This window comes from Spermophilus citellus (assembly GCF_964194105.1).
Source record: "Spermophilus citellus genome assembly, chromosome: 1".
NCBI classification, from domain to species: Eukaryota; Metazoa; Chordata; class Mammalia; order Rodentia; family Sciuridae; genus Spermophilus; species Spermophilus citellus.
This window is the reverse complement of record NC_138182.1, coordinates 244,894,039-244,911,123: the sequence shown is the minus strand read 5'-3', so window position 1 is coordinate 244,911,123 and position 17,085 is coordinate 244,894,039. Positions and strand designations below refer to the sequence as shown.

At 37.8% G+C, this 17,085-nt stretch overlaps 2 protein-coding genes across 2 annotated transcripts in view; both read right to left on the bottom strand.

Annotated features, from left to right (window-relative positions):
- The window catches only part of CDC20B (cell division cycle 20B), a gene marked incomplete at both ends in the record, with an annotated part of 48,760 nt that extends 44,963 nt beyond the window's left edge, over nt 1-3,797 (bottom strand). The window contains 2 exons of the mRNA XM_081304842.1: nt 3,429-3,491; nt 3,735-3,797. Of these exons, the coding sequence (XP_081160968.1) occupies nt 3,429-3,491; nt 3,735-3,797 (126 nt within the window). The remainder of the gene's footprint in view (nt 1-3,428; nt 3,492-3,734) is intronic.
- The window catches only part of LOC308645585 (COMM domain-containing protein 7-like), a 147,567-nt gene that overhangs the window by 80,525 nt on the left and 49,957 nt on the right, over nt 1-17,085 (bottom strand). The gene's annotated exons all lie outside the window — the stretch shown is intronic.

Sequence of the window (17,085 nt, the reverse complement as noted above, 5' to 3'; positions counted from 1 at the left end):
GTTCTGTCCATATTTATTCCTTAGACTGATGTCATCTTTTCCATGGAATAATAAAAGTCAACTAGCTTGGGGCTGGGGATATAGCTCAGTTGTAGAGTGCTTGCCTCACATGCACAAGGCCCTGGGTTCAATCCCCAGAACCACACACACACACACAAAAAAAAAAGTCAACTAGCTGTTACAAATACAGACTAACCCATCAAGCTCTTCTTCCTTTTGTTCCCTTTCTCCAGCTAAACTATTAGGGCCGTACTTTGCAGAGTTGAGACACATTCTCTTTTGGAGGAATAAAGAGCAGTAAGGAGCAAGAGATAAGGAAGCCAGTTAGAGGTCAGTGAAGGGGAGCATTTACGTTTTCAGCTCAGAGAACAGCATAATGGCTGCCCACGAGCAAATACTTCACCATCAGTAGAGCTTCCTTCCACTCCACCAATCCCTTTTCCCTCTACTTACCCCTTGACTTCCCAGCATGTATCCCTGGCTTTCTCTCATACCTTTGGAAACATTTTCTTTTTTAATTGATGTGTTCATCTTTCCCCTTTCCCATTGATCTCTTTAACTTATTTTTATTTCATTTTATTCCTTTTCTTTCCTTTCTCATCATCTCAATAATATGAAATTAAAGAAAGCTTAAATATGTATTCTGCTAATTGAGTACAAATACTGGTGTCTTGTGTCTTGCTCTTTAATTTAAAAAGAATAAAACACAAATGACAAGCCCTCTAAATTCAGTAGATTTTATTTTTATTGATAAGTCAGTGACTATCTACAGGAAATAACACATCAAAATGTAATCTTTTGAAAAAGATGAAAAGAAGCCAGACATGGTGGTACATGCCTACAATCCCAATGACTTGGAAACTGAGGCGAGAGGATTGAAAGTTCAAGACCAGCCTCAGCAACTTAGTGAGGCCCTAAGCAACTCAGTGAGATCCTGTCTCAAAATACAAAGTTTAAAAAGGGGGGAACTGGAGAAAGTAGCTTGGTGATAAAGCACCCCTGGGTTCAATCCTCAACAACAACAAAAAAATGAAAACAATATTTACATATTAGGCATCCTTAAACACAAAGACCCTAAAAATAGAATCAGATTGGGCAAATAACAAAAACAGAAATGAAATCTGAAAGTAGTAAGATGCATAAACATCAAATTACAGTACCTATTCAACCTATGTTCTTAAAATGTTTAAAATTAAATAAGCACAAAAATTACCAACTAACTTATAATACAATAATGTAAACATTATACTATATTTCTTATATTTCTCTTAGGTGTAATTAATAAATCAGATCATGAAAATCAGTTGCACTAACTTGCTGCAAATGTCCACATTAGGACACCATATGTTTGAGACCCAACATACATCTGACCCTGCTTCATAGGTCAAAATGGCCTCCAAGGGAATGAGAAAATATTTAAAATTATATTTATGGTCAGTTCTTCCTACTTCATAAGCTAAATCTCATGTATCTCCAAATATTACATAATAAATATATGAAATATAATTTTTTTTCAAAATGTAGGTAAGTATTCCAAATTCAACTCAATTTCCAGCAAAAAAAAAAATCCACAGTTTTCTTCATATTTTGAGTTAAAATGTTTTAGTCAACTTACTGAGAAATTCTCCCTTTAGCTGTATGTATACATGGTCATAGAGATCTATTCTACTGTCAAATTAAGAAACTGATAGTCCAGAAAGAATACAAAAGACTCAGTTGAAAACTTGGGGAAAGATAAAATTGTCTTTATGTTCTAAATATTTTATTTTAAAAATACATAATTTCACAATTACTTTAATATTGTTTAGTTAAGACTCCAGTCAAAAATATCACTTGAAATTTTTAAAGTAACTATGGTACTTCCCTCACCATTATGAGGCTGCCCATTGTGTTATAATTAAGTAACCAATAACAATAATTACTGTTATGGTATATAGTACACTGCTTCATAGCAAAACAATACACACATTACAGATTTAATTACACTCTGATGTTCATCGTATATGCAATAAGATAGCAGTTGCATGTTAGCTGATGCCATTTATATATCAACCAGCTAACAATACACTGCCAACCCATCACACACAGGTCACCAAGGCACTTCATTAACAAGAGGAATTTATCCAGAAGCAAGTGGCAGGGTAGCTGTGGCTGCTGACTTGACCAAAGCAGCCAGCTAACAATACACTGCCTACCTGATTCAGGTCATTGCTGCTTTTCACAGCCCATGAAGTCAGTGAGGCTAAATTCACAATATGAAATACAGAACAGAACTTTAATTTTACACATTTATATGCATATCTTATTTCTCACAACTACCACGAGAAATATCATTATTTACCTTAATCTAGGTAAAAACAAAGTTATGAAAAAAATTTAACTTTCAGAATACTTATGCTTAAGGTTTTTTTACAATTAAACGATTGGATAATGAACATACATTACTGCAACACAAACAAATTAACCAAGTTACTTACTTACTATAACTTTTCAAATTACTTCCACTTATTAACTAAAAGATAAGTTGTCTTATTAGGCAGTAAAATATCTAGGAGTCATAATAATATATAATCTGGGCATGAGAGACAACTCCAGCAAACTGGGAGGTGGAAATCAATATTAAAGTATTTAAAGTGGAATATTCCAGTATTTAACATTATTTTAAAAATTTAAAAGTTTAAACATCATTAGTTGTCTTCCACTATAAATAACAGTAGTCATTACATTCTGAAAGTTTGGCTATGTTTTCAATTTAGAGTGTCACACTTTAATATAGAAACTAAAATTGTAAATTATCTAGAAATTTTTATTAAAACAGTGAGAAACATGAAAAATGGTCAAAATTAGAGACTTAAAGCATATGAGGGTTGTTTATGTGGAGAGATTTTTAATGTTTTAGATTTTTCAGTGATTACAAGAGAAACTAAAAGCCTTTGGGTTAGGTTAATTTTTTAGATTTTTACAGCCTTTGGGCTGGATCTTTCAAGGGCAATGTATTATGCCACTTCTCCGCATTGTCCACGAGATGGCACCATTTTCATTTCTTTAGGAAGCATGTTTCAGAATGCAGCAGAGGGGAGTGCAACTAGCAACTGTTAAGATGAAATTCTAACAGCCAGCTAGCAATGCACTGCCTACCTGACACATCCAAGCTTCATCCTTTGCTACTGAGGCAAAACTACAGCATCATTCATATACATTCAGATAAAAAAACTAGACAGCACCATTCAGATACCATTATTTGTCAGAGATCTTCAGTTTCTTGAATTTTTAAAGGTATGTAATTAGATTCTGCACTTGAGATGATGGGGGTTTTTTAATTCTCATATTTCCTGACAAGCCCATACTTCCTCTAAATGCCTTTTTTATCAAGAATTGGTTTGCTTGACATCAGAATGAAGACAGCAAGGCAAGCCCTGGACACATACCTTGGGAGAAACTTGACTTCTCTTCTGCTTCATGTCATTGGAGAGCACCTTCATGACGTTCTCCTTTGAAAACAGGTAACACATTGAGAGAGAAATTGTTTAGGAAAATCATTTCAGGTGTGGAGTTTTTCTAGCTCATGAGTTTGTCAAAACCACATTCACCTTTTTGTGAGGCACCTCCAGAATTAGAAAACTCAAAATCAAGACTAGGTAATAGTTTCTTGGTTCTAAGCAGGTTACAAGCAGTGCCTTCGTCGAGAAGCCCCTTTAAAGCGTCGAGCGAGGAAACAAGAGGGCGTTACTCACCCACAGCATCTCTTCTTCCGTCCGGATCCGCCGCCGGGCGGTGCGCTCTAGTTTCCACTCCATCTCGGGCGGACTTCGCGGGACCCGAGTTTGGCCTCTTCGCGACCACTTCCGGCTTGACCCCACCCCCACCCCCGGGCTAAGCCAGACTTAAGGCCTAATCGTCAAACCCCTAGAGTCTCGTTCCCCAGGTCCCTCCTATTTCACCACCTACCTTCTTTTCCCCCATTCTTCCCACAGCTCCAGAAGCGTTCCCCTGGGTACCATTTAAAAAGCCGGGCCGGCGGCAGCAGGAGCGGGAATCCCCGTCTCGGGCTTCTCATTGGCCAGCGCTGCGGTGACGTCAAGCCCGGGAGGGATTCCCTCCGCTCACTTGCGGCCCCACCCGGCCGCCACCGGAGCTACGGCTGCAGCGGCGCGCAGGAGAGCGCCAAGCTCAGCCGCGGGAAGTGGCGGGCCCGAGCCTGGGACTGGCGCGGTGGGCTGTTCCCGCCGCAGGGGACCAGTGGTTGGCGGGCGAAGGAGCGGGTTCCCGCAATTCACCTGTCCTTTTTCAAAACCAAAACGTTTCGTTCTAATGGGCTCTGGTCCCTTTTCCTCAGCTCCATCTTCCTCCAGCCCCGTCTTGTCTTCGAGGGATCTTAGGGACCCAGTTAACCCGTGATCTTCTGCCCTTCGATAAAGATCACCGTTTGGGAAAGCTACTGATTCTTAGACCTGTTTCCCAATCGTGCTTATCAGCTCTTCCTCTCTTTCAAGCAGGGAAAAGGTAGCAAGACGTCTTGGTGGATGAGAAGGGAAAGCATTGACATATTCAATAAATTCTCAGCTCCATCCATTAGGAAGGGGTCAGATTCTGTCACTGGAGCTTTTGAGCTATCTTCTTAAACTAGAGGTTTCTGAGAGGGGAAAGAACCGGTTACAGAGATAAGGAGCGAAGAGCCAGTAAGAAAGCTGAGCACAGTAGGGGCTCGGTGATGGAGGAGAGGATGATGTTGGTGGTGAGAAAGGGATCTAGAGGGGAATGAGCAGGAGCCAGATGGACTGTTACTTTGGCTGCCCATCTGAGCTGCCGAGAAAAGCAAGCTGTGCCACATGGCAGGAGTGTAAATAGTGTCTGGGAAAACTCTATGGCCTGGCAGCCCACTTTTCACTCCTGCATCTCACACACACACACACACACACACACACAATTTGACATCAGATTGCATTTTGCTCTAATGCAGTACGTGAGTTTGTGCATTTTCTGGGGAAATGGTTCATGATTTTAAAAAAAAAAGTGAAAACTCATTCTATTGCTTTCCATGGTAGCAAAAAATAAGAAAGAAAAAAAAAAGCATGGCATCAAGATTTAAGACCCAATATCTCAGTTTCCCATACGCAATGACAAAGGTTAAGGAAACTGCTTCACAGGGTAACTTAATCTTCAAATGAGAATTTACCAAAATGCTTGATAGTCAAACAACTCAGATCAAAAGACCTCTAAGTTTTACCACAAAAATTCCACTTTCCTTGCAGTGCATTCAAAAGGTGTACTCATTCCAACTTCCAGTAAATCCTTTCAGCAAACATTGAAGCTAAATAAAGTGAACAATCATTGTTTGAGACAGATGCATTGTTAATTTAAATGATCAATTTTGCAAATGCCAACTAAAATTAATAGGTTGGAAATAATATGAAATTGTTTTTATCTTTGTTTCATTTTAAGTGCATTTTACATGTACATATTTTGTACAAAGAATAAAACCAACTCAATTATTGAGCTCTTAAATCTATGTAAATTGGGGTTTTTAGAATCCAAGGTCTTACAAGTACTAAGAACAGTAAATCATTCCTTAGAATAAAGTTATCTGTAATACATTTATAAATCACTTTTTAGTCATTAATTCCACAGCACACATATGCAGTGTCCAAATGCCTTTTTCTTTCAAGTGCAAAACAGGAAAAAAAATAGTAAAAAAAAATCTTTCTTTAAAATTAGTGTGCATTTAAATATTCAGATTTAAATTTCCATCATGATAGTAGAAATAGAAGAATCATCATTTGACAAATACTTCGGTAATCTGTTGCTATCAAGAATCATGAATGCAGAGCTGGGGTTGTAGCTCAGTGGTAGAGGGCTTGCCTAGTACATGTGAGGCACTGGGTTCAATCCTCAGTACCACATAAAAATAAATAAAATAAAGGTATTGCATCCATTGGCAATGCCGGACGCAGTGGCACACGCCTATAATCCTAGCAGCTTGGGAGGCTGAGACAGGAGGATCTTGAATTCAAAGCCAGCCTCTGCAAAAGCCAGGCATTAAGCAACTCAGTGAGACCCTGTCTCAAAATAAAGTACAAAATAGAGCTGGGGACATGGCTCAGTGGTTGAGTGCCCCCTGAGTTCAATCCCTAGTACCAAATAATAATAATAATAATAATAATAATAATAATAATAATAATAATAAGTGCTGAATTAGTGTGCATATAATAAAAATATGTGACCCCTAAAATTAAATACAAAAAGAAAACCCACAACTTTTCAATAAACAAACCTGGCAGATACTACCTTAACCAAGTGATCGGAGTTAGTCATCACCGTTAATGGGACCTATTGGTATTGTGTACCTCCTGATATAGTGCACTGAGAAGAGAACAACTCAATTCTGTAGTATTCTTACCCAAAATGCATAATCTGAAGTTAATTGTGAGAAAGTACTAGACAAATTCAAGTTGAAGGACATTCCACAAAATAATTGACCAGTACTCTTCAAAAAGCGTCACAGTCATAAGAAAGACTAAGAACTTTCACAGATTAAAAGAAACTATGTAGACACGTCAACTGCGTGCATTGTAAGATTCTGGATTGAATTCTGGATTAAGGGGCGGGCGGTGGGGTGGGGCGGAGTGGTTAGTCAAAAAATTGTAGACATTTGAATAATATCTGTAAATTAGTTAAAAGAGGAGTAGTCACGCGAATTTCCTAGTTATAATCATCGTCCTACAGTTATACAAATTGTCAATATTTGGGGAAGCTGTGGGAAGAAAATAATGGAATTCTTTTTACAAATTCTGTAACTTTTTCTAAGTCTGAAAGTGTTTCAAAATGAGAAAAATCTTAACATCATGTGGTCATTCTAATAAAAACATTAAGGCACACTATTTAGAAGGAATGGAAATATCCTATAAACATTTATCTCCATTTTTATCAAATATGATTTAGGAACGAAGTCAATTCAAATGTTCCTGTGCCTGTAATTAACTAGCTTCAAAATATCTCCTCCTTGAGAGTCGGATTTGCAGGGAGGATGAGAGAGGTCGGGCTGTGAGGGAGACTCTTTGGCAAAGGCGAAAGGGAAGGATTTCAGTGTCAGGAGAAGAGGTGGAGCGGTGAGGAAGAGAGAGAAAAGTGCAGAAAATTTTTCTTGACCCTCAAATTTGCTTTGCTGAGAGACTAAGCAGATCCCTATGGATGGGAACCAAGAGGGTATCCAAAGTTCCCAAATGCTGATTTTTTAACTACATAATTATACGTTCATTCTCAATAATAATGTTCAATGTGTCAGAAATATACAACGTAAAAAGCTAACTCCCTTCATCCGTTCTCCGGACCTCTTCCCTCCCCCATAGCATCCTCAGACCATTCTCGGTGCCTAAAACCCACATCCGTGGGTACACACAGTTTGGCCCTAGGAATCTACCCACATAAAATGGGATCCGTTATACTTATCATTCTGCTTTTTCTACTTCACTGTATTCAGTTACTACCACAAGTGCAAACGGGAGAGCTCCCCATCCGCGACTCCAACGGCCGCTTCGCGCGCCCCTTCTGCGCGCTGCTCTTCCCGCCGGCTCGAGGCTGGTCCCGCGCGCACTTGCGCCCGCGGGCTCCCGCCCCCCGACTTCGCGCTCGCTGGGCCCCCGCCAGGCTCCCGCGCCCGCCCGCCGCTGCTCGCGCCCCCAGCTCGCGCGCCAGCCCGCCCCGCCCGCGCGCGCCTACTGGACAAAAGGGACGGTTGGAGTTTGCTTCAACGGTACCAGGGGCACGTGCCCCGCCTGGATCGGGGGGGGGGGGGGTGCAGCAGAGCTGTGGGTGTCTGAGGGAGAGTGCCACGCGGCTGGGCTGGTACAGCTGCAGTGGGTGTGGGCTAGGGAAGGACTGGACCAAGGGGAAAGCTGCGGGCAGCCTCTCTCTGGTGAAGCGAGGAGGTCGCCACGAAGGGAAGAGAAGGGAAAGGAAATCCTCCTCGTGTCCCAGACTACCAAATTCTCAGGGCGCGTCAGCTCCCCAGCATAATATAGCTTAAAATAGCGCTACTAACAGTAGATCTCCCAAACATTGAACTTGCAATATATACGCTCCAGTCAAAAGAGTAGTCAATAAAGTAATCGGACACCTGGAGTTATGTGGCTTATTTTGTGATGGGGGTTTGTATAGTTAGTGTATATGCTATTCGATTACTCCCTGATTCCGAAGTACAGGGTTTGTCCTTTAAATTTTATTTCTACATCCATACCCCAGTTAAAGAAGACGGAGAGTCAAGTCTGCCCAGCTTTTAAAGCATGGTAATCAGATCACTTCACCTCCAACCCCTCATTTTCTTTAATGCTTTTCTCCCCCTTTCTCCTTAGGGTAGTTTACTACCCAAATAAGACAGCTCCTCACAATTTTAAGGCAATGTAAGGAGAACATCAAACTGAAATTGGTTCAAAAAATGTGTTAATGCAATAGATAAAATCAGACATAATATGAGGATAACTTCTTCAAAGAAAAGCTGGCTGGTGAATGCTCTGAACCCAAAAAATCTACATTTCTCCCAGCTACCAGAAAAACTGCATATTCTACCAGCACTTCAAAAGCAACTTAATCGAGGGAAGAATCTTTTCTATTCCTATTCTACCCAGATCATCTATCTATACCTCCTATGTATGTGCCCTGTTGCCAATAGCCAATTAACTATCTTTCTGATCAGACAGTCATTTTTCCCTCTGTGGTGTTGATTACATCTGCCATCTTCTCAGACAATAACAATAACGTGATAACTCAACCTCCAGTCTATTCCTTTTCCAGTCCATTAATTTAACATATTTATTTGCTTCTAGAAAGTGCCCTCCACTATGCAAAATAGTAGAGATCCAGAAGAAGAAGAAAATTGTTTTGAGCAATCTTCCCCTGCCGGATATCCTTGCCTTACATATAAAATTAAGTTCCTAGTTCTCTGACTCACACAAAAAGCCCTCTATAATTGAACTTATCTCTGCCATTCTCATCTCCCACAATGCCTCCAATACCTTCTATCCCCACAATGTAGTTGATGTCCAGTTCCCCCCTGCCTTCAGATCTTTGTTGATGCTGCCTCACTTTTTGACTTTTTCTCCATATTCTCCTGGCAAAATCTTTTTATTCAAATTTCAGCTACCTTTTCCAAAAAGCCTTCTCAAATTCTGCTAGCTAGATTTTTTATCTTCTTTATGCTCCCATAGCCTATTATTTGACCTCTAATCTGCTTAATTCATGTGTGTGTGTGTGTGTGTGTGTATGTATGTATGTGTGTATGTGTGTTCCCCACTATATTGCAAGGTCTAAGAATACAGGATCTTTTCTACCCATTTTGTCCTCTTTGGAGATTGGCTCAGTACTTTGCACATAGTGAGCTTTGCATTTGGTTGGTGCTCAATAATTTGTTCCTTGAATCAATCTGGATCTTTGTAGAATGGAAAGCAAAGGTTCCATGGAGTAAGGCAGGTCCCAGGGCTGCTACTTGCTAATTGTGTAACTTGAAACATGTTATTTGGCTCCTTTAAGTTTCAGGTTTCTCAACTGTAAAATGAGATGATTATTATATACTATACAGATTTATGATGAGGATCAAAAGAGAAAATATAAAATCCCTAAAAGTATAAATTTTATTCTTTGGGGATGAAGTAATGTTGGTTAAATGATGAACTAAAAAGGGCATTTGGATAATAAATATGTCATTATAAAGCACTTGTTGGGGCTGAGTTTGTAGCTCAGTGGTAAAGTGCTTGCCTTGCATGTGTGAGGTACTGGGTTCAATCCCCAGCACCACATAAAAATAAAGATACTGTGTGTTCATATACAACTAAATAAATATTTTAAAAATAAAAAAGCACTTGTTGAGAAGACAGATCTGCACATTCAGAATTTACATGTAGTTTAAGTGTCTGACCTAATAGGTGGTCAGTAAATATTATGAGTGATTTCTAAACTTCCACACCAATTTTTAGATAGAAATTTAGTAAATCAAGAGTAATCTGTATGGCTGCTTTAGTTAGATGGTTATGTCACTATAGAGATTACACATTTACATGTAAATGTATTCAGTTCTGTGTTCACCAAGCAACTGATTTATGACTTGAGCTGAAGCCTGGGAAGACTTGCCCCTAACAAGGAAGTACCCCTACTCTAGACATCTATATGTTTCTTAATTGTAAATGAATTCATTCCAGCTTTTTCACCAGACTTGAGCTTACTTAATGTAAGTACCCCATAATTGCTATTCATTAAGAACACTTCTGGAGAACTAGAATTGAACTGAAGTGGTGAGAACAGTTGGGTTTGGCTCCAGGAAATGCTCTGTCATTAACTTTTTTGTTTTGTTTTGTTTTTTGACATCAAGAAGGCAGAGAGAGCTTTATTCTGCAATATGGAGGAAACATGCTTTGCCCACTTGCCCCAGACATAAATTTTGCAGTGTGATAACTGGTCTGGTTACTCCTCTCTTAAAGTCTAGTTACTTATAAAGGAGGAGACAAGAGAGAAGGAGCTCTGCCCTCTCATTGCAGCTAATAAATTACCAAGTAGTGTTTCCTCACAGTACTTCCTGACTGGGAAACTGTCAGGAATCAGTCAATCAACCTCTTAACACACATGATCAGGACAACACTAAGACCCACTGAAAAAGTAGCCCCCAACACATGAGAAGTTTGCATTCCTGAGCTTAACATACAGGGAGCTCTAGAGTACCACCTGAGGAGCAATTTGGAGCCTGAAGCACTAAAAGTCTTCTTTTACAAAGCCATAAGGTGAAGAGTTCAAGGGGCAGTTTAAATAAACCCATGCCAAAATTTGATTAATTTAAAATCCAGCTTTCTCTTTTTTAACTATCGTGTGACTGCTTGATTGTGTACCTTCTTTTCCCAAGTTTTCCAGGGGCTACAGAGACTTTTAGATACAAACTTTTGGGTCTGGGATTTGATTTTATCCTAATTATAATCTAATAAATTAGCCTAATACTGTTTCATGGAAGTTAGCAGAAGATACACGAATCCTGGGTCAGAGACAAAAAGCTTTATTACAAAACAGCAAGAGGCATGAGCATCTGATTACATCAATTCACTTTGCTCCCATATCCCACAGAGGTGATGCAGAAGGCCCAAATATATATGCCTACTCCCACTGTAGACTGCATTAGAGAAGAGAGGAATGCTTAGCTTGGAGAATTCATACTTTTATAGTAAGCAATAGCAAGGTTGTTTTTTGTCCCAGGTTACTTCAGCCCTCAGGGTGCCTTGCTGCAAGTCAATTCTGAGAAACAATAAAGGGTCATCCTTAGCATATCCAGCAAGACATGTACGAATGCTAGAGACCCTGAAGAGCATCTTCCAAAACATATGTTAGGTTTCTGCTTTTTATTTCTGTAGAATTGTATTACCTCCTTTAAGCCTAGACTGACATAAAAATCACACCCTCTGCCCTTTTGCTCCTTTGTAGCACAGACTTGTAGACTTGTAGAAAGAACAGGCTTTGGAGTCATCTACTAGCTGTGTGAACTTGGCCAAGTCATTTAACAATCCCTTCTAAAACCTCAGTTTCCTCATCTGCAAAATAGCAATAATAATACACATGTTGGAATGAATATCAAGTGGAAAAGAAATTTAGGGGAAAACTTTGCAAAAGGTAAGAGCCAATCACCAAAAATTGGAAACAACTAAAATATGCCAAAATTTCCTTCATCTGTTTAAAAATTAGCTGGAAGTTATTTGTAATAGCAAAAAGCTGGATACATACAACCCAGGTGCCCTCCCACAGGTGAATGGTTAAACAGTGATATATCCATACCATGGAGTACTACTCAATAATAAAAAGGACAAACTATCTTTAATCTCCAGGGAACTATGCTGGGGGGTGGGGGGGTAGGCCAATCCCAAAAGGTTATATACTGTATGACTCCACATAGATAATACTTTTGAAAAGACAAAATTTTGGAACTGGAAAGCAGATTGGTAGTTCTGAATATTGAATTTGGTGGTAAATACACAGAACCTACCCATGTGAAAGAATGTATAGAACTAAATGCATGTGCATGAAAATGAGTATTAGTAAAACTGGGAAAGACTTGAATAAAGTCATTGAATTCTATCAATGTCAATGGTTATAATATTGTACTGTGGTTTTGCAAGATGTTATGATCGAATAAACTGGGTAACAGATGAACAGAATCACACCATATTTCTTAAAACTGCATGTGGATCTACAATTATCTCAATAAAATGTTTTATTTAAACATAGTTAGTGAAAATGGTTAAGCATTTTGCTTTCTAGGAATGAATATTATCCATACCCTTAGGTAACAGAATATCATGAGAGCAGGGAACTGAGTCCTATATGGCCACAGAATTTTTGTTTCCCTTTATATCATTTTCACAGTCTGACTTCAAGATATCTACAGATAGCTCTTAATTTGTTTGTTATAAAGACAGAGTCTTGCTAAATTGCTGAGGCGGGCCTCAAATTTACAAACTCTCTTGCCTCAGCTTTCTGAGTAGATGGGATTACAGGTGTGCACCACTAGACAGGCTAGAAATTTAGATGTCATTGAAATTTTGTTAACCCACAGGGTTTGTAAAATATTAACATCGTTGAAATTATTACTTCAATTTCCTGACTATTCAGTTTATTAAATTTATTTCTAAATAGTAAAATCATTTAACTACCTTCATTAAAATTCAGTTAATTCAAATATGACATATCAGAATCAAAAAGCCCAAAAATGCATTAAAATTTTGCATTCTAAATAAATAAAACTTACATTGCTTGAGGATTTTGTTGTAATTCCTTTTAAGCCATTATACCTCCTTTATTCTAATTGAAACCATGTGTTCAAAGTACAACTGGCCTATAATGTTCTAATTTCTGATACAAAAAAATTATGTTCACTTATATTTTGCTTACTACATATATTTTAGCATTAATGAAATATGTCATATCAAGAAAAGCCTTTCTCTTTGATTTGTTTTTGTTTTAAATTCTGTACAATCTTACTAGGCAAACTAAGGCATTTTCAAAGACTAAGCCTTTGTCTTTTATCCTTTTAATAATTTGTGGGATGCAGTGGTAGACAGAAAAGAGGGAAACTTAGTTTTTCTTGAGTAAAGAAGGAAGTCTCACTCTGAAATCTCTAGACTGATCATCTCCACAGCCTGTAAGAGCTTCACTAACTCCTTCTCAATTTCATTTTCAGTTTGTTCCACTTTCTTCATCTTTACTCTTAACACTAAGATCCAGAAATATCAGAATGTATTATGGTTTTATCATTTCTTCTGTTTTTTAGTATACTGATCTTTTGATTAAATGAGGTTTTTCCCTCATGAGGATATTAGCTATTTTTTAAATTGTTTTAGATACTGCATTCAAAACACAATTTGAGCCAAATGTATGAAAGATGATATATCATGAGCTATGTAATGCTTTAAATAATCAATAAAAAAAAAGAAAAAATAAAATTATGTCATTTGCAGGAAAATGGATGGAACTTGAGAATATTATGTTAAGCAAAATAACCCAAATTCAGTAGGTCAAAGGTTGTATGTTTTCCCTCATATTTGGAAGCTAGAGAAGAAAAAGAAAAAGAAAGATCGGGTGGATCTCATAAAAATTGAGGATATCAGTTGAGGCAAAGGACCATGGATAGGAAGGAGGGGAAGGAAAAGGGAATGACTAGAGAGTGATATTGTCAAATTATATTGCTATATTGTGTGTATGTTCAAATATGTAACAACAAATCTTGCTATTACGTACAACTATAATGCACCATTAAATAAAAATACCAGTAAAAAATAAAAATAAAAAATAAAAATTGAAATTATTTTTAAAACTATAAGTTTACCTTTATTAATTTGAACATGAGAATATCTCATATCTTTGAAAAAACTTAATCCATATATAGTACTTAAGTTTTTAAATGTTCACTCAAATACATAAGTCTACATGAATCACAACACAAATTAAATATGACTGGGATCCATGTAGAAATTATATCTTAAGCATTCTAAAAAAACATTATTTGAGATCAAATGAGGTATATGGAATAATTAATGGTCCAAATTTTACCCTTAGGGCTGGAGATGTAGCTCAGTGGTAGAGCTCTTGCCTAGCATTCATGAAGGCAAGGGTTCAATCTCCAGAACCACACATCTACACACAAAAAAAAGAGAAGAGAAAAATTACCAAATTTTTTATTATTTATTTAATTATTTATTGGTACTAGGGATTGAACCCAGGGGTGCTTAACCACTAAGCCACATCCCTAACCCTTTTTAATATTTTAGAGACAGGGTCTCACTGAGTTGCTCAGGGCCTCACTAAGTTGCTGAAGCTGGCTTTGAACTCAGGATCCTCCTGCCTCATCCTCCTGAGCTGCTGGGATTACAAATGTGTGCCACCTGGCCGAATTTTATCTTTGAAAAATTACATGTAGGATATTATAGAGTCAATCTTTTCAATTTAGTAGCTAGCCCATTAGCTGTTATGGCTTGTCATTTGTATTTTATTGTGTATTTGTTGTTTCTAATATATTTTTCTATCATCCCAAATATTTATATGATTTGAAAAAGAGTCAACATGTCTGGGAGCAATATCAAAGTCTAAAACAACTTTCAAAGGCTATGAGCAATACATCAGTTACCAAAATAACACTTCATTGGGCCAAATATAAAAATCTGTATTATCCTTAAAAAATCAAAAACATGTTCTTCCAAATATTGTTATGGAGGAAGGAGAGAGGTAATGATTAAAAAGCACCACCATATATTCATATGCAGAACAATAATACTACATTCCTATTGTTCTCTCATCAGTTACAAAAGTCCTAAGACTGTATCCAAATGTGTGGCATTTTCCCTTAAGTAAATCCATGCCATGAAACTGCACAGAGGCTGCTGGAGGTGAACATCACTTGCTTCTAACAACAGCCATAGCAGCCTGCTTCCGACTCTATTTTTTTTTTTTTTAACAGTAAAGCCCATAGTGATCTCATTTAAGAGCAGATTAATAAGATCATGTCACTCCACTGTTTCTGACTTCCCAAAAGCTAGAATCCTTGGTAGAGCACTCGCATAGTATGTACGAAGCCCTGCGTCAGTCCCCAGGAGAGAAAAAAAAAAAAAAAAAAAACAAGTGAGCAAAAAAGCAGATTCATTTTAATAAGACCTAAAAGCCTGCCTCAGCAGCCTGCTCTGGATCCACACTTGCCCTTGCATTCTCCCTTGAAAGAGTCGTACTCCTTTTCACCTAGAGTTCATTGTGTATTTTTCCCTCTTAATGTCCCTCCTCCTTGACCTAGTTAATTTCTGCTCTTACCCATCACTTCCTCTCTTGATCTTTCAGAACATATCCACCCCTCAAATCATTTGCTCTCCTGACAGTCTCATCTTTTCCTGCTTAGGATGTATAAATGATTCAACCCACAGCAAATGAGGATATAAGTCACATGAGACTCAACTACAATAGATCTCAGTCAAGTCACCTAACTTTTCTTGGCCTCATATCTCCCAGCTATTGTGAGTTTGAATTAAAATTTCTTCTCTATATTTTTCTGCATTCTATGATTTCAAGTAAAGGTTACTCCAGATAGGGCTGGGGATGTGGCTCAAGCGGTAGCGCGCTCGCCTGGCATGCGTGCGGCCCGGGTTCGATCCTCAGCACCACATACCAACAAAGATGTTGTGTCCGCCGAGAACTAAAAAATAAAATTAAAAATTCTCTCTCTCTCTCTCTCTCTCTCTCTCTCTCTCTCTCTCTCTCTCTCTCTCTCTCTCTCTTCCTCTCTCTCTCACTCTCTCTTAAAAAAAAAAAAAAAAAAAAAAAAAAAGGTTACTCCAGATAGGTGTAGAGTGTAGTCTAGAATAGAATCAAATTACTTCAAATACCTATTCTACTTACTAGCTATGATATCTTAAAGAGTTATTTAATGTCAGCCTCAATTACCAGGTAAAAACAGGAGTAATCAGAGAACTTTACCATACAGCTTTCTTATGAGCACTTAGTACAGCACCAAACACATGTCGTGTGCTCAAAACACCTATTGTGATTGAGTGCTGCTTCCACTATAATTCATATGCCCCAGAGCATAAGTGGCAAATAGAAATAAAATTTAGGCCACGTATTTAAACTTGTGATAGCCAAGGTTTTATAAATATATTTTAATTTTATATTTATGAATATAAATATATAAATATTTTATAAATATAAAATTAAATAGGTAAAATTAATTTTAAAACACTTTATTTAACTGAATATGTACATAAAATATTATTATTTCAGTTAGGCGTGGTGGTGCATGCCTGCAATTCAAGCAGCTCAGGAGACTGAAGCAGGAGGATTGCAAGTACAAAGCCAGCCTCAGCGATGGCAAGGCACTGAGCAACTCAGTGAGACCCTGTCTCTAAATAAAATACAAAATAGTGCTGAGGATGTGGCTCAGTGGTTGAGTGTCCCTGAGTTCAATCCCTGGTACAAAACAAAACAAACAACAACAACAACAAAATATATACATATATATACATACACACACATATATATAATTCCTACATGTCATCAATACAAAATTGTTAATGATATATTTTATTTATTTTTTAGTTCTTCAAAATCCTGTGGGTATTCTACAATTACAACACACCTCAATTCTTACCATCTGGATCGCAAGTGTTCAATAGCCACAGGTGGCTGGTGGCTACAGTATTAAAAGACAATGCAGCCCTAGAGAGTTCTAGTAGCTTTTTCCCTTCTCTTCCCTCAGGCTGTCTGCTGTCTAATCTGACTCACACTGGCCTCCTCAACTAATTGTTCATTCACTGGGTACCATTTCTGGTATTTAAAGTGAGTAATTGCTTAATCCCATTATTTATATAATTGAAGATTTCCTTATGAGACTGGTTAAAAGAACAGATTATCAATGGAGACCCTTAAATCTCCTGGAGATTTATAAAATTCCCATAATTTACATATGATTATCTAAATTTGGTATTCCAAACAGAATAAATTAGAAATCATATACATTTCATCTCTAACCCATTTTTTTCAATGCCTCATTGCAAAAGTTAGACTCACAGGTTGTCCTTCTAAATT